This window comes from Monodelphis domestica, chromosome 6 (assembly GCF_027887165.1).
Source record: "Monodelphis domestica isolate mMonDom1 chromosome 6, mMonDom1.pri, whole genome shotgun sequence".
NCBI classification, from domain to species: Eukaryota; Metazoa; Chordata; class Mammalia; order Didelphimorphia; family Didelphidae; genus Monodelphis; species Monodelphis domestica.
In genome coordinates this window covers 62,966,920-62,984,728 of record NC_077232.1, presented here as the reverse complement: position 1 = coordinate 62,984,728, position 17,809 = coordinate 62,966,920, and the positions used below count along the sequence as shown (strand labels likewise).

At 35.4% G+C, this 17,809-nt stretch overlaps 1 protein-coding gene and 2 non-coding genes across 4 annotated transcripts in view; all 3 read left to right on the top strand.

Annotated features, from left to right (window-relative positions):
- IPO7 (importin 7) overlaps nucleotides 1–17,809 on the top strand; it is a 53,425-nt gene that overhangs the window by 20,115 nt on the left and 15,501 nt on the right. For both annotated transcript variants that reach the window (XM_001367404.4, XM_016423428.2), the window contains exons 2-14: nucleotides 2,785–2,866; nucleotides 4,553–4,706; nucleotides 5,358–5,516; nucleotides 8,286–8,442; nucleotides 9,135–9,224; nucleotides 10,930–11,024; nucleotides 11,146–11,230; nucleotides 12,519–12,653; nucleotides 13,510–13,609; nucleotides 14,892–14,968; nucleotides 15,180–15,296; nucleotides 16,543–16,632; nucleotides 17,056–17,221. In XM_001367404.4, the coding sequence (XP_001367441.1) occupies nucleotides 2,785–2,866; nucleotides 4,553–4,706; nucleotides 5,358–5,516; nucleotides 8,286–8,442; nucleotides 9,135–9,224; nucleotides 10,930–11,024; nucleotides 11,146–11,230; nucleotides 12,519–12,653; nucleotides 13,510–13,609; nucleotides 14,892–14,968; nucleotides 15,180–15,296; nucleotides 16,543–16,632; nucleotides 17,056–17,221 (1,507 nt within the window). The remainder of the gene's footprint in view (nucleotides 1–2,784; nucleotides 2,867–4,552; nucleotides 4,707–5,357; nucleotides 5,517–8,285; nucleotides 8,443–9,134; nucleotides 9,225–10,929; nucleotides 11,025–11,145; nucleotides 11,231–12,518; nucleotides 12,654–13,509; nucleotides 13,610–14,891; nucleotides 14,969–15,179; nucleotides 15,297–16,542; nucleotides 16,633–17,055; nucleotides 17,222–17,809) is intronic.
- On the top strand, nucleotides 15,823–16,005 carry LOC130455275 (small nucleolar RNA SNORA23). Its single transcript, XR_008913194.1, has one exon. It is a non-coding gene; the product is annotated as a small nucleolar RNA SNORA23 (small nucleolar RNA).
- LOC130455276 (small nucleolar RNA SNORA23) lies at nucleotides 16,740–16,922 on the top strand. The gene has a single exon (XR_008913195.1). It is a non-coding gene; the product is annotated as a small nucleolar RNA SNORA23 (small nucleolar RNA).

Here is a 17,809-nt window from a genome sequence, read left to right as displayed (position 1 = left end):
GTGAGAAAATCCATTATGATTTTCTCACTGTATTTGCAAAGTTATACGTTACCAGCACAGCACAGGAAAGGAATAGAGAATGAACCAACACTGACTGGGTTTCCCTGAGAAAATCACTTAACTTCCCTGTACTTAGTTTACATATTGGAGAGAATGTGATGACTTGCTTCAATAGAAGAAGGCTACTCATCTGGGAAGTTATTCTACCAGTGAGATCACAATTCCTATCCCTACCTACTACCAATGGAAAAGGCAGTCAGCACCATAATTTGTGCTTAATCCTTGACATTTTGTTGGTGCAGTGAGATGGTACAGTGGATAAAGTGCCTAGCCTGGATATGTGAGTTCAAATCTAGCCCCATATACCCCTAGCTCTGTGACCTGAGGCAAGTCACTTAACTTAATTTGCTTCAATTTACTCATCTGCAAAATGGGAATGATAACTAACACCTGCCTCCCAGGATTATTGTAAAGATCAAATTACATATTGTTTTCTTAAAATCACTTTAAAATTTAAAATTCTAAATTCTAAATTCTTTCGTCCAGCCCCCCATCCCCCATTGAGAAGGCAAGCAATATCACTTATACATGTGTAGTGATATGAAACATTTCCATATTAGCCATTTTGTCGTCCCCCCCCCCCCCCAATAAAAGGCAAGAAAAAGAAACTAAAATAAAATTATGCTTCAATTTGCACTCACTTCATCTCTGGAAGTAGATAGTCTTTTTCATAATGGGTCCTTTGGAATTGTCTTGGATCATTTTTTTGAGTAAATTAGCTAAGACTTTCACAGTTGATGATTGTTATACTTTTGCTGTTACTATATACAATGACCTGGTTCTGCTCACCTTACTTTTTAATCATTTAATATAGGTCTTCTCATGTTTTTCTTAAACTGTTCCCCTCATCATGAAACATTTGTAAAAGCACTTAGCATAGGGCCTGGTACATAATATGAACTATTTAAATTTTAGCAATTGTTACTCTTTGACATCACCATCACTTCTCAAGTCCATTTCTTTTCCTTCCCAAAGAATCATCCCTATGACAAAGAATGAAGAAATAGCTTAGCAAAAATAACCATCGCATCAGCCATATCTACTTGATTGCTTTTCATTCCATAGCTTTATCACCACTTCGAGAAAGGAGGGAGGCACTTTCTTACCTCTCCTTTTGGATCCCAGCTTTAGTGTAATTTCACATCAATCTTAGGATTTTGTTGTTCTTTATGTTTGCATTGATTTAGTCACATACTTTTCCTTGCTCTTCTTACTTAGTTCTGTTATCAGGTCATATCTTTACATACTTCTCTCTGTTCATATTTATTATTTTTTATAGCAGTCTAATAATATTTTGGGTCATGATTTGTATAGCTTTTCCTCAACCAAGGGGCATCTACTTTCTTTCCAGTTCTTAATCACTAAAAAGTGTTGTTTCATTTATTCATTCTTCCTAAATTTGACCCTCTCGGGTTGTTTGCCTAGCAATGAGATGTCTGATCAAATTAAACCATTTCCAACATTTTCTCAATCCCCCCTTTTAAAAAAACCTTTATCTTCCATCTTAGAAATGATGTGAAGTTTCAGTTCAAAAGCAGAAGAGTGATGGTAAATCCTTTAGACACGGCATACCATGCCCCTGCACTGCAATCCTCCCCCCTCCAGTGCCCACCCACCTTACCCCAGAAAGGGGTGGGAGAATGGGAGGGAGTGGCCCAGGCTCTCTGCTCAGGGATGGGAGTAAGCCCAGAGGGGTGGGGAAGGCAGGAGAGGAGAATAGGAGCAGCTCCTCTCAAAAGTCCTTCTGTCTTTCTAATAATTAACTCTTGACAGGCAAAGGTTTGTCATCATAGGGTTAGGCCATTGGGTTTAAGGGACTTGCCCAGATTCACACAGGTAGGAAGTGACTGAGGTCAGATTTGAACCCAGGTCCGGTTCTCTATCCACTGAGACACCTAACTGCCTCTTTTCTATCTTTTTAAATTACTGTTAAACATATGGAAAATGTAATATCTAGAGACTGATCATGAAACCACTTAAATTCAGGACTTTATTTTTTTAACCCTTAACTTCCACCTTAGAATCAATACTAAGGCAGAAGAGTGATTAGGCCTAGGCAATGGGGGTTAAATGACTTGCCCAGGGTCACATAGCTAGAAAGTATCTAAGGCTGGATTTGAACCCAGGATCTCCCATCTCTAGGCCTGACTCTCAATCCACTGAGCCCAGCTGCCCCCTCAGTACATGTTTAAATGCATAACTATTAATTAATTGTAAAATGGTATGAGAGTCAAGCAATTACTTTCCTTTCTGAGATCTCACAGTTTTGGAACTTTAGGCTTGCATGCACATGACTACAAATGGAAGTAGCATGTATGTGTCAAAGAAACTAATTTTTCAGAGAGAGAAATAATTTCTTTGTAGCTTCATTAAGCAAGATTGTAGAACATGAAGTATGATTTTTAAGTTGTGCCCTGAAATAGCCAAGACTGAGGTTTGTTTTTGATGGGGCAGATGGGTGGTGAGCAAGAAGTGGAGGTAGGAATATGTGGGGTGTGTTTAGGAGACAATGAACACAGATCAGTTTGGCTTGAGCAGGGTGATATTGGGAGATGGGGATCAGTAGAGTCCTTTTCCATCAATCTTGGAAAGGTGGGATGGGGGTACAGATTTTTAAGTACTTAATTGATCCTTAATATTTTTTTTAGTTGAACTGGCCACCGTATATATTTTTAAGTCTTACTTGTGCAGAGCTTTAAAATTTCATCTCCTTTGCTTTTGTAGGCCCACAAGTCTGTGAACTTTGTTTCAACTCTGCTACAAATCACCATGTCGGAGCAGCTGGATTTACCAGTGAGACAGGCAGGCAAGTTTGCAGCGACCTTTTTTCTTTTGAATGTGGAAATGTTTTTTTAAAAGTTCATAATTGAACTGACTTTTATCCAATGACATGATGTTTAGTGGTTTTTCTGCCTATTGGGCTAGAGTCCAATATCCTGGGTCATGAATGCCTACGTTTTCAATGGCTCAGTGGGAATGTAAGATCATCGTTTCAGCATAAATGCCTCTTTGATCCTAGACAAAAGGTATAATTCCAAAAAAAATTAAAAGATTCTTAATAAATAAATGTGAACTTGGAATGTTTAAGTATGGTTTAGGAAGATGTGTCCAAAGAGTCTTTTCCTTTACATATGTTTTTATCCTTGATTGTGGCCTGTGAAGGACATTTAATTTGATAGCCCAAAGTTTAAGGACTACTTATTTATTAAAAACTTATCTGAGAAGCAGTAATCATAGAGCTTACTGTTGTTTTATGCTTGACCATATTTTATATATGAGAACGCTGTAGGAAACATGAACTTGGTTCACAGTTTGTATATTTTCTTATAAAGTATTGAAGTTTAGTACTGTCAGTTGTAGACTTAGTCACATATTTATACTTTTATTTATACTTTTAGATCACTAATAAGGGTCATTTTAAATCCTAAGCAGTGGAATGTAGGTCACAATTTGGGATTAAAGCTAGAGCTTTTCTTGGCTCTTGAGAAGACCTGACTAAATTTTGTAGACTTGAGACTATAGTTGCAGCAAAATTATTGAATCTACTAATGTTAGAAAATTAGTTTTGGGAGAATACCAGAACTCTTTGTCTATTCTTTTTGATATGTTAAAATGTATATAATATGCAAGTTGTAAATAGAAGGAAAGTAGCAATAATTAGCTCCAGTTGTATCACTTATCTTTAGAAGAGTCAGAAGATGGGTTGACTTTTGAATCTATTTTAAAACAGGTTATGCCTTTTGCATAAATACATTAATAAATTACAAATTAGAGAGCCAGTATTTTTCAGTAATTGGTATTTGAGTCATTTCTGATAACTTTACATTTGTAATTTAGATCTGTTTTGTATGTCTAAAGAATACTGCTCAGGCTGTATGTTCTGCTGTAGTCTCATTTTTTAGTTCAGCTTGGTAACTATCAAGACTTGAAAGTACAGCATTCTGATTGCTGATGAGAAGGTATGGTCTAGAATCCAGTGAAAAACTACTTTTGAGTCTCAGAATTCTAAGTGACATTTGAAACAGATTATTAGGATTGTAATATATTGTGCTGCAAAATAACTTTCTTACTGATTTGAGTAAAATCATTTTGATTATCAGAGCCATGAACTGATTTTTGTCATTTGGTACTACGTAAAGCATTGAAGAACTATTTAATAAATTCCGTAAATTCTAGAGCAGTCTTGCAAATTGCCATTTGCCCTAAGCAAATTTCATTTCATATTGTTTTCTAATCTAATATATTAGAATCTTGATTGCCTTTTAAAAAATGATTTATTCATACTATTTATTTGTGCTATACTATTTGTATCACAGAAAACCAATATCTGATTTTTACTTAATTTCTGAAATAATAGTAATGACACTTTTGTTCAACGAGTTGGAGTTAATTTGAAAGCACTTCAGATTTTTCAGTGAACATAAATAACACATAAAGGGACTATTCATGGCACATAACTATTCTTTTGTCCACCTGTCCTGATATCTTTCAGGTGTTATCTATTTGAAAAATATGATAACTCAGTATTGGCCTGATAGGGAAACAACACCAGGGGAAATACCTCCATATACAATTCCAGAGGAAGATCGGCATTGTATTCGTGAAAACATCGTAGAAGCTATTATTCATTCTCCTGAACTTATCAGGTATTTTAAACTATTATTCATTGTTTCAGTAATATCCCATTTGCTCTATCTTGGTCCTTTTTTTTTTTAAGTCCCTATATTAGGTACCAGTGTAGTAATAGTTTGTATACTATTTATAGTTGGTTATGAGATAAAAAATTCTTTTACTGTTCAGCAAATATATCTGTTAAATTATTCTTAATAAGGAATTCTGTTTGATTTATATTTTGTATAATCTAATACACCTAATCATAATCTAATGTGTAATTTAATTATTTGTATATGGGTCTCTTTCTCTCAATACTAGCTTTGAAGGGTAGGGATTGCAGTCCTTTCCTTATTTGTGTGCTTTCAGGGCTTTCATATATTTTCATATACCACAACAACCCTATGGCATAGGGAAGATAGTTTTATAGGTAGGGAAAAGATTGTCAGGCAGCTAGCTGTTAATGACCCAAGATTTTTGGGAGTCCTTGACTCTTACTCTGTCCAGAAAACTGTAATGGAATTTTGAGTGACTGTTTCAGTTGCTTTTTTCAGTCTGCATTTCTCAAGGCAAGGTCACAATTCGAAATTACATTCATAAATCAGATTAATAAAATGTCTGAACATAATTGCACTATGTAATCTTCATAGCATTTTCACCATTTATATGTCTTATTCGACTTTCAGGGTACAGCTTACTACATGTATTCATCACATAATCAAACATGATTATCCAAGCCGCTGGACTGCAGTTGTGGACAAAATTGGTTTTTATCTTCAGTCTGAAAACAGTGCCTGTTGGCTCGGGATCCTTCTTTGCCTTTATCAGCTGGTGAAAAACTATGAGTACGTATCTCATTCTCAAGCTGCAGATTATATACTTAGGGAAAAAATCTATGATTGTAACAATAGATAGAGGAAGCTCAAGGGCGAAATTAAGATTTCTTAAATATATTAAGACACATTCTTTTGAATTGCGTGTTGAATATAATTTGGTCATCTCCATTTGTAATCCTGTGAATATTAGCCAGTGGTTCTTAGAAGTAAACTTGAATCAAGAACCATTTTGTTTGTTGTTGGACTTATTTCGACTTCACCTTTTTTCAAAGTATGATATAATCTGTTACTCCTATTTGTATTTTATTCAGTCCACCAAATTCACTTCCTTATTGTTCCTTATATGACCCTTTATCTCCTATCTCCCTGCCTTTGTGTTGACTATCCCTCATTCTGGCCTATAATACTTTCTCAGCATCACTTCTTAGAATCCTGATTTCCTTTAAGAGTTACTCAGCTCAGTAGCCACCTCCTGAACTTCCCCTCCTGAACATCTCCCAGTCCTAATGTTCCTTCTCTGTTGTTTTTTTTTTCTATTTTCTACCTGCCTGTATTTGTACATATGTCTTCCTATAGAATGTAAGTAGCTTAAGAGAAAGGACTACTTCAATTTTGCTTCTTTGTCTCCAATGCCTAGCACGTAACAGTACCTTTATAAATTCTTCAACTTGTGAAGTTTGACTCTTAAGGGTGATTAAGAGTTGAGAAAAGACAGGAGTCAGTGTTAGATGAAGAACTTATAGAAAAATGGCCCCTAAGGGGAGATGCACAATAAATTTTTGGTTGAAGAATGGATAGAATTTGATCTTTAAATAAATTAGATCAATGGGCACTGTCAGACAGGAGAAATTAATTATATTTGGGTCACAATGGCCATAAGCCTATATTTTCAGGATAATAAAAAGAAGGGTGAGAGTAACTAGAATGGAGATTTAGTGATGGAGTAGTGAAGTCATTTCTATTAGGAAAAGACATCAGATTATGGAGTGCCTTAAATGAAAAAAAGGAGTAGATAGAGAGGTTCATAATTCTTAAAACCACTTCTAGTTAAGTTTAGGTCACAAGATTCAGATATTCAAATAGTTTGTTCATAAATTTATGAAATTTCATGGAACTTTAAAAAATTTGTAAAAAAGGATTTGTTTCCTGTACCAAGTTAAGTGGAATCTATCTATTATATAAAGTCAAATGTACAACACAATTATAGCATAGCTTCTTGAAAAATGTGAAATTTTACTTAAGAATATAAGGATTTGACCATTATTTATGTAACATAAATATACACAAATCATCTTACTAGCATCAACCATGTTTAATTGATTAGATTGTAAGTTGGCTCAATACCTTAATCAATTCATAGGATTTCTCCATAGCCAGAATTTCCATTCAGATCATATAATGTCCCCCAGAACATGGAGATGGCATCTTTTTATAGGTAGATAATTATGATATTTATAGATCATTGAAGATGTTGTATTAAAAGTTTTATCTAAAGACTGGTAATAAAGGTGGCTCAGTGGATGAGAGAGCCAGGCCTAGAGACAAGCAGTATCCTGGATTCAAATTTGGTCTCAGACACTTAGCTTACAATTCTGAGCAAGTTACTTAACACCCATTGCCTAGACCTCACTGCTCTTCTGCCTTGTAACTACTATGTAATATGGATTCTAAGACAGAAGGTAAGGATTTATTTTTTTAAAAAAGACTAGTAATACAGATCTTTTTGTTACATACCTTTAGAATGCCAAGTGTGAATTATAAAACTACATTGACTTGCCAAAGAAAAATATTGTTCTGAGCTTAGTTGTCTCAAGAATCAACCTTACTAGGTGTACACATTAGCTAATTCTTTTTACATACTTAATAGTCTCCATGCTGTTGATCATGGGCCCATGTTATTGATTAATCTTTACTTTGTTTTTTAAAATATCTTTTCCTTGGATGCTGATTGATTAATCTTATGTACTCATTTTCATCTATGTTGAGTTCTGCTCAATGTTCCTTTATTTTTGTTTTACTTTGCCCACACTCTGGGGAGTAGCTTTTTTAAAGATCAGACATCTCTGTCATATTGCAAATGTCTTATTTTGCCTTTTTTTTTTCCACTACATGTACTATAACTGCCTGGGGAAAGAGTTAGAAAATAAAAGGAAGTGAAATTTACTTACCAGTGTGGGGTTTGTTCAAAGTAGTTATCTTAAGTGAATTTTAAGAGAGTAAAATATAATCTAGTGACATGTGATAATCATCACATTTTATTAAGTTATGTTTTTTTTTCTTTAATATTAAAAAGATTATAGATTTCCGAAAGGAAAATGATTACCATGGCATTGTGACAGATATTCTGGATTTGTAATCCGAAGCGTTTGAGACCTGGCTTTGCCAAATTGCTACTTATATGATATGTCCATGATCAAGCCAAATCACTTCTGAGCCTGTGATCTCATTTGTAAGATAGAGTTGATGATACCTACTTTACGTCGAAAGATTGCTTCTTCTAAGTGAGAACTTGTAACCTTTGGCTAAATGACATTGATGAAATATCTAAAGGATGAAAATATACCATATTGATACCCCCACCCCACCCCCATCCACAGGTCAGCTACTACTGAAATTATTTGTCAACATAGCTGTGCTACTTCTGTTGCCCATGTATTAAAATAAGTTTGGTTTTCCCTAGGTATTCTCAAAGATGCTAATATGAAGAAATTTTTGTTGTTTTTACATACAATTGTGATTTTAAATTCTTGGGTATTCTTTTTATATTTGAACCTAAAGGTACAAGAAGCCAGAGGAACGGAGTCCATTGGTAGCAGCAATGCAGCACTTCCTACCAGTTCTGAAGGATCGTTTTATTCAGCTTCTTCCTGATCAGTCTGATCAATCAGTCCTCATTCAGAAACAGATATTCAAGATCTTCTATGCCCTTGTTCAGGTATTCTGAAATATTGATTTCATTAGTGTGGATGTCCTTCTTAGGAGTCTTGTCCATGATTTCCTATAGATCTCCCCTAAAGTGATCCTCCTTTGGATACCTTTGATCTTTTAAGTACCTTGTTCAATAGTTAATATATTACCTTGTACTTTTATTCACAGAAAGATAGTCTGCCATCATAGGAACCAATTTCCCCAGATTACGTTATTATATGATAGGATAAGTTACATAAAATAAGTTAGAAGATATAGCTTCTAAGGGAAAAGGAACAAAAATTGTTTTTGAGAGAGTTTGGTTATGTGTAACAAAGGAAAAGTTGTAAAGTTTAAAACTTATTTGGAGTTTGAAATGTGACATTATTATTAGTAGGAAGCAGAAACTACAGAAATCAGTCTTTTGATTGGTAATTGAAAATTTTGGTACAATTTAAAGAAAAGTTGACTTTTTTTTTTAACCCTTACCTTCTGTCTTGAAGTATTGGCTCCAAGGCAGAAGGTAAGGGCTAGGCAATGGGGGTCAAGTGACTTGCCCAGGGTCACACAGCTAGGAAGTGTCTGAGGCCAGATTTGAACCTAGGACCTCCCGTCTCTAGGCTTGGCTCTCAATCCACTGAGCTACCCACCTGCCCCCGAAAAGTTGACTTTTAAAAATTTTAAGAAAAACTTTTAAAAAATATTTTTTTCCCCCCCAAGTATACTCTTCCATTGGAGCTGATAAATCAAGCAAATCTGACAGAATGGATAGAAATTCTAAAGACGGTTGTGAACAGGGATGTGCCACCTGTAAGTATGTGTCCTTTTAGGCGGGAGTTTGGGACAAGGAGCTATCAACTTGGACTTTTGTTGGGGTTGGAACTCTAGCACTCTTTATTATCTAACCAAGAAACATTTCATCAGCTTTCCCTCAAAGTTTTTAATCTTTTTCTAGAATGCTTCCATTTTAATGTGTATGAAAGGGCAGTGTTCCCTAGGACAATTTTGAACTGGATGCTTTCCGAATTACTGATATCTTTCTGCTATATTGTAGCTGGTTTGACCCTGAGATGGTAGTTTTTTTACTTGTTGGTTTTGTGCCAGTTTAAGGCAATTAGAAACAAAGAACCTGGTCTTAATCAGATGATTCAGAGCAAACAGTCGAGTGTATGAAAAGATAATTTGATGTAATATCTTTTCCCTTTAAATTGGCAGCATTTGTTTGGAGATTTTAATGTTCTGAATCAGGAATTTAGAATATTTTCTTGGTTCTTAACCACACATAAAAATCTTATCCATCCCTCCACCTCATCAGTTTGTCACCAACCACAAAAGTGACATTTGAGAGAAGCTGTCTTAGAAGAGCCTGAGGTGTGTTCAATAGTGGGGTAAGTTGTAGAGGAGGTTTTGTGTCACTGACAGGTGGAGCCAAAGTTCCACTCCTAGCTGTAGTTGTTTCCTGAAATTACAGGGATAATTGGTTCTAGATTGGGGTGCTGAGCTCTTGTTTACATGAATGAACAAATTTCAACTGTGGCTGTCTAGCCTGTGGTATTCTGCAGACATTAGTCTCAGAATTAGTTCTTGGAGAATATCATGTTGAGTTAGTAAAAATCTACTGTTGATAGAATTTATAATGCATAAAGGCAGTTAAAGCTGGCCTTATCCCTGAGGGATCTTACCAGAGCTCTTTCTTTGCTTCCATGTGCTTTTATGTGCACTCTAGGTTAGACTGGAATTGTTACAATCCCTAACACCAAATGAGTAAGCCAGAGGTATTGCATTTTTTTGATGGAACACCAAATCTGGTCTTAACCTGTGTCAGGAGGGCTTTTACCTTATCTACTTCCTTTAAAGAAAGGAGAAGAATTTGTAAATCCCTTGGCTCTTTGTCAGTTAGGGAACTTGTAGAGCCCACTGACAATAATTCAGAATTTTTTGCAGTTTATTCTCTAAGAGGATTAGCCAGTATATGTTTTATGTGGGACCTGATTAGGGCTTCTGAATTCTGAGGCTGCTCTACCTACCATCCTGCTCTTCTCTAGGAAAGGGCCCAGAACAGTTTGTAAAGTAGCATGCATGTTTCTACAGTAATTGCTATTTTCCTCTGTTGGTTTGCATGCTATGGCAATTTGACTATTTTTTAAAATTAAGTAAGAATTCCAGGTATTATTTATTCTTTGAATCAGAATTCCTTATGGAATTTTAAATTTTAAACTAATTATTACTAATAGTTGGAGGGATGGTGTTTCTTCTTAGATTTACTTAAAGACTAATTTTACCTCAAGTGGCTACCACCTTGTCTGGAAGTCTTATAGTAGAAATCATCCTGATTCACAGAAAATACTGGAAGTTTGCCCATATCAAAGGTACTATTTATCACTCCTAGCCTCCTTTGTTTAAGTGAAAGATTTATATATTGGGGGATATTTTTGGTTTCTGCAGATATAGTTGGAGATAATAGAGGTTTTACTTAATTTTTAAAAATCATAGTTAATAGAATCTCTTCTAAAAGGAAACCCTTCAAGTTGAAGAGGATGATCGGCCAGAATTACCCTGGTGGAAATGTAAGAAGTGGGCCTTACATATCCTGGCAAGGCTTTTTGAAAGGTAAGTTTCTTTCCTTGTGTCCATCAGTCAATCATTAAAAAATATTCCCTACCCAAAACCCCCAGGAGGAACTTTTAAAAAACATAACAAAAGTTTATTGGAGATTCCTACTTTCTTTTAGGTATGGAAGCCCTGGCAATGTTTCCAAGGAGTATAATGAATTTGCTGAAGTCTTCCTAAAAGCATTTGCAGTTGGTGTCCAGCAGGTAAAAAGCCCCTATCTTAGATATTAATTAGCAAAGAACTGAACTGTTCTGATGCTTCCTCAAGGTATCACGGTTCTCCTGGATTTGACTACTCTACTAGCTGAACTCTAGCTCTTGGAGTAGTTTTCAAACTGGAAAGACTTTGTGTTAAGACCTCAGAAACATTATCACCCAAAGACCAATCTAACTATATATAGAGGCTTAAATATCAGAAGGTTACTAAGTATCTTTCCATGTCTCCCTGGCATATCACTTCCAGGATCAAACACAAAATGCTATCTATTTGAAGTCTTTCATAATACAGCCCCTAACTCTAGCTCCCACTGACTTACAGTCTCCTTTACACCATGTACCTGACCCTGGCCTCCTGACTGATCTTCACACAAGACAACCATCTTTTCATTCTGTTCATTTTCACTGGCCATTCCCGTATATAGGATTCTCTTTCTCCTTATCTTCCTTCACATCCTAGCTAAAATCTCTCCTTTAAGAAGTTTTTTCCCAATTTCCTCTGAATGCTAATGCCTTCCCTCTATTGATTCCAATTTACTTTGAATATATTTTGATTATACAGAATTGTTTACATTGTTACCTCCCCTATTAGACCATGGGCACTTTGAGAACCAGAACTAAATCATCCACTAAAGATTTGAAGGAGCTACATTGAAATGAAGTCTAGCAATGTTTGACAGTAGGAAATTCAGCATTTTTTGTAGATGTTTATATTATACTCCTTTGCTTCTTCACTTCCTTTGCTTACTCTCATAATCTGAGTTTTTAACCTTACTATTCTCTATTTCATATAATTGCTAAATATTTTCCTTTCTGTTTACTTTTTGGTAAGCAGAGTATTTCTTCTGTTAACATTGTAGTGAACAGATTGAAACTTTACAGTAGAAATTGTTCTCTGTGATAGACCAGATTTAAATTATATTCATGAATTTAGACTCATCTAATAAAAATGTTTAAAGATAATGTGATTTGAAGATTTTTTTAAATCATTAAACAACCTATTAATAACTCCATTTTTCCTCCTAACTTCATTATTTTTTCAGTGAACAGAAATTATTTTCTCTCCTAGTCTTCCCAAGTGAGAAGAAGAAAAACAAGCAAAACAAATTCCTTCTTTGGCCACATTGAAAAAATATATGCTGTCCCCATCAAAGATGCCCTAATTTATAATACAAAATGTATTTATATTTTAGTGTCAGAATTGGGGGGGGATTATACTTTTATCGATAAATACTCATCCATGTCTTATCACATTGTTTTTAACCTTTCTCAATAGGTATTGCTGAAGGTGCTGTATCAATACAAAGAAAAACAATATATGGCTCCTCGAGTTCTACAACAGACACTGAACTATATCAATCAAGGAGTGTCTCATGCTGTCACATGGAAGAATCTAAAACCTCATATACAAGTAATAATTCTCTTTCTAAAGATTGGCAGTTGTTACAGAAATATGGGATATGTATGAGTATATACACACAATGTACATATAGAAATAGATATAGAATATATATGGAGAAAGAGGAAAATATAAAATGGCCTAAATATAGTTTTATTTGCTCAATAATGCTATCATTCAGTTTACCTAATCCTACTGTAATGGTGGAGATGAATAAGATTATAAGAATCTGGTGCCTCACATAGCTTGACTTGGATTATTAAAGCATAATCTTTATCGTATGAAAGGAAGCTCTGGATGGTGAAAAAGGCACTGACTCTGGGTTTGAAGAACTTGAATTCAAAGCTTATCTTTGATGGTTTGTACTAAAATGACCTGGAGAAAGTCTTTTTATTTCCTTCAGTCTCACTTTTTTTATCAGTAAAATCGGAAGGTCGGGCGTCGTGGTCCCTGAGGTCTTTTCCACATTCAGTTATACTACCCTGCAACAGTAGCCAGTTTTATTACAATTGACAGGAAAGAACTTGGCAATGAAACCTCACATCAGATTCCTTTCTCACTGTAATTCACCAATATTTCTACAGCTGGTCAGTTTGCTTTTAATATAGAAAACTGAGTTGGTGAGTTTGGCTGCAATTGTATATTAAAGCCCTATGGAATTCTTGAACTATCCTGTATATTCCTGCTTCCTTCATAAGTTTACAAGTTGAAGAAAAGAGTGAGCCTAAATTACTCATTGAGCAGGTAGCTAATTTTTGATTTATTGAGACAAATGTATTCTTTTTACTAGTATTTACATCTTATGGAGGATTTAAAGACTAGTAGCCATTGAAATCTAAAATGGTCACTTTTGACTTTTAAATTACAGGGCATTATCCAAGATGTTATTTTTCCATTGATGTGCTATACAGATGCTGATGAAGAGCTCTGGCAGGAAGATCCTTATGAATATATACGCATGAAGTTTGGTAAGAAATGTGATGTTTTTCAAAAATTGCATCCCAGTGTTAGGTTGGTAATGTCAGCATTTTTACCTTTGAGTGTGCTTTATTCCATGGACTTATCTCCTGGGTTCAAGTTTGTATTAATTGGATATTTTATTTTGAACAAGTACAATTATATATGCAATTGGTCATAAATTGTTCCTAGGTGAATATACGTGTTCTTAAATTGCAAAATTAGCATTGCATGAGACAGGTCCTGCTATTCCAACATAGTTCTCCTTTGGCATATGCTATACTATAAGTAGTTGGTTGTTCCTTTCCATAGAGCTGTATAGAAAGTACAACGTCTATGTTTTGAAGTAGTCCAGAAACTATACTGTCAGACATGTGAGAATTCAGAAAACAATCTAGAAACTTGGCCTTAGGGTCAGAGAAAAGAATCATATTCTTAGAAGAAATAAATTTAAAATGTTCTGGGATGCAGTGACAGTGTACTCTATAGAGAGCTTACTTTGAATGGCTTGGCTTTTCTCAGGAAAATAAGTGCCAAGGTTCTCAGCTGAGAGTTGGGAAGTTGGTGAGAGAGGAGATAATTTGGGATAGGTGAAATTAAATGAGTGGGGAATAAAAGGACTGCCTTATTGCAGGAAGGGTCTAATAAAGTTTGTTAAAAGGAATTTGTAATGTACCCAAAGTACTGTCTTTTCCTGTGTTCTTCAGTTCTGAGTAGAATTGAAAATGGCAGTTAGTGGGATAACCAGGACTGACTGAGCCACAGGCCAAAGGGGCAAAAAAATTGAAAGTAGAAGATAGTTTACGTGTATCATTGTTCAAAACTCATTTCCATATTATTAGTTTTTGCAATAGTGATCATTTAAAGTCAACATCCCCATTGAACCATGTGATTGAACATATGTTTTTCTTTTGCATTTCTACTCCCACAGTTCTTTCTCTGGATGTGGATAGCATTCTTTTTCATAAGTAAGGGGAATGTTTCTAATTAGGGAAATGGACCATTTATGGGTGATGATGAGCTCAAGTGTGTGACCATCTTTGTGGGCTGAGGTGAAGAAAAGGAGTAGTTCATGGGATTGTTTTTGAGAGAGGCTGAGTGAGGAATTAGAAGGTTGTAGAGTTGGATGAAACTTCCATGTAGTATCTCTGCTCTATATGAATAGATAGGGAAATAGTGAACCAGGTTCTGAACCTCAAATCATTTTCCATTAAAGACATTTTTCATAAATTGAGTTAAATGTTGGGGATTATTTAAGATGTTCTTAACCTTACAATACAATTTGTCTTATAGATGTGTTTGAAGACTTCATTTCCCCCACTACTGCTGCCCAGACACTCTTGTTTACAGCCTGTAGTAAGAGAAAAGAGGTAAGTTAAGTATTTGTGGCAAAATACTCATTCACAACCATTAATTGATTGCTCTAAAAATGTAGATTATGCTTTGTTACTGAGATTTTTCTCATATTGTTACTGTCCATTATCCAGTTTAATAATATCATAAATCTTTTAAAAATATTTTGGTAAAAAAATGAATCTTAGTTTTGAGTGCTCAGAACGTTGTCCTTTCTCTTTAATCCAGGTCTTACAGAAAACAATGGGATTTTGCTATCAGATTCTTACAGAGCCAAATGCTGATCCTCGGAAAAAAGATGGTGCTCTGCATATGATTGGTTCTTTGGCTGAAATCCTACTAAAGGTATAGAGAAGTGGGGGTGAAGGGCAGGTCTCTTCTTTGTAGTCTTGCTGAATAATGTCCTGAACAACTCAGCTGGTTTGAGTTAATTCATGAGTATATGTAAATGCCATTGGCATTAAGGAAAATCATAGCTTTGTGGGCTGACATGCCCTGCTTTTAATTCTAACATGTAATAGCTGTGAGCTCACAAAGCAAATATAAATTCCAGAGTGTACAAATTTTTTTTCCTTTATAATTCATTAAATTATAAATTTTTGTGTAGTTAAAATGTTTGTTTTTTTTTAACTGCCACCTAATTTGGGGAAACACATAGTAGATCTTTATTGTTTGTTGGACACATTTTACATTATTCTAATGTAGTATTATAATATGTGGAGTGAGAGGCATCATGAAAGGGGGAAAAACTGGCCTTAGAATAAGAAAGACATGGGTTCAAAGTCATATTCTTGACACATGTAAAAATGGATAATTAATGATGTATAGAACTATTTGGATTTTTCTGTTGAACAGATTTCTTAAATGGCCGCAGCCTTTGTGTGCATAGCTTCCATCTGTGTCTGGTAGCATTGTCTGTTTGTGTTTTGCATTCAGATGCTGCTGCCCACACATAATCCTGCAGCCAGAAAGAAAAATGGGATCATAGTACTGGCCTAGTGATGTCTTTTTGGACAAATCTACCACTGGTCAGCCTCCGAACTCCCAGACATATAATCCCCAATCCCCAGAAGTCCTTGGTATTTCCCAGAATTCCCTATAATCTCACCTGGCTCTCAGCGCTCCATGGGCTCATTCCTTCAAATAACCTTCATTAATATGGTCTACACCTTGATCTCTCATCACAGATGAAATCATAGGCCTTGACCAAGAAAACTGTCAAGTTGAATACTTTGTTTTACTGTTTAACTTGCATTAATATGCACAGAGATACACACATAAATAAATGTAAAGTATAGTTAGCTTTCAGAATGTGGTTGCAGGTTACATTGTCATGAGGTTTTAGGATTGCGTGTAGTCTTCTAAATGATATGTTAATCCTGAGGGGGGGTTAGATTTTAGTACCAAATCCAGTAGATGATTAGGAAAGCCAGTATAGGCTTTTTTCTGTCAACTATGATAGACAATTTTAGCTTTAGCCTTAAATTGTTGGGGTTTGTTTGGGTTTTTTTGCCTGTGCTCCTCCCCTCAAACAATTTTAATAAAAAAGTAATTACCTCAGCAAAAAATAATTTTCCTTATATGTCAACAGAAAAAGATCTACAAGGATCAGATGGAGTACATGTTGCAAAATCATGTATTCCCTCTCTTCAGCAGTGACCTAGGCTACATGAGAGCAAGGGTGAGCATATTTGGAAACTTTCTTTTTTTTCTTCTCTTTACTTTTGATAATTAATGATGTATAGAACTATTTGGATTTTTCTGTTGAACAGATTTCTTAAATGGCCGCAGCCTTTGTGTGCATAGCTTCCATCTGTGTCTGGTAGCATTGTCTGTTTGTGTTTTGCATTCAGATGCTGCTGCCCACACATAATCCTGCAGCCAGAAAGAAAAATGGGATCATAGTACTGGCCTAGTGACGTCTTTTTGGACAAATCTACCACTGGTCAGCCTCCGAACTCCCAGACATATAAAAGTTGCTGTTAATAACGCCCAGTTATGATATGGTTGTTTTTTTACCCCCATCTTATTTATTTATAGAAACGCATCGTTTTATATGGTTTAATCGAGGCATTTTTTTGCTTCTTAAACACATCTTTTAAAGGCTTGCTGGGTGCTTCATTATTTCTGTGAAGTGAAGTTTAAAAGTGACCAGAACCTGCAGACAGCCTTGGAACTGACAAGACGATGTCTGATTGATGATAGGGAGATGCCCGTGAAAGTAGAAGCTGCTATTGCCCTTCAAGTTCTGATTAGCAATCAGGAGAAAGGTAACATTATCAAGTAAAACTATGTAAATTTGGATTTCTGCATTAAATTATTTTTTACAGATGCCTTTAACTGCGTATTAGTTGCTTTGGTTTATCCCCTTCATTTCCAACTATATCCCTTCCTTTCCTCCCCTCCTAACCTCACCAGTGGAACATGCCTTTATACTATCACAGAATTAAAAAGAGAGTTTTTAAAATTCTGTGAAACTAACCAGCACATGCACTGACATGACAGTCTTAGAAATGTTGCACATTCATAGTCCTCCCAGGGAAGGGGGCTCATCTCTTTCTTAGGGACAAATTGGATCATAATTACACATCATTATTTGAGGGCTTTTTGTAGTCATTCTTTCCATTTTACATCTTGTAGTAACCTTTGTGTGTCTGTTTTCCACATTCTGTCACTTTATTCTCAGCTCTTTCAATTCAGGTACATCTTCCAATAATTTTCCACACCCGCATTTATATGAAATGATACGTAGAGATAGGATTGCTTAAATGGAAGCCTTTTGATGCCTTTTTTAGACATTCTAAAGCTATAGCTCTGGGTAGTGGGGCACAGAAAGCACAGTTTTCATGTCACAGGGC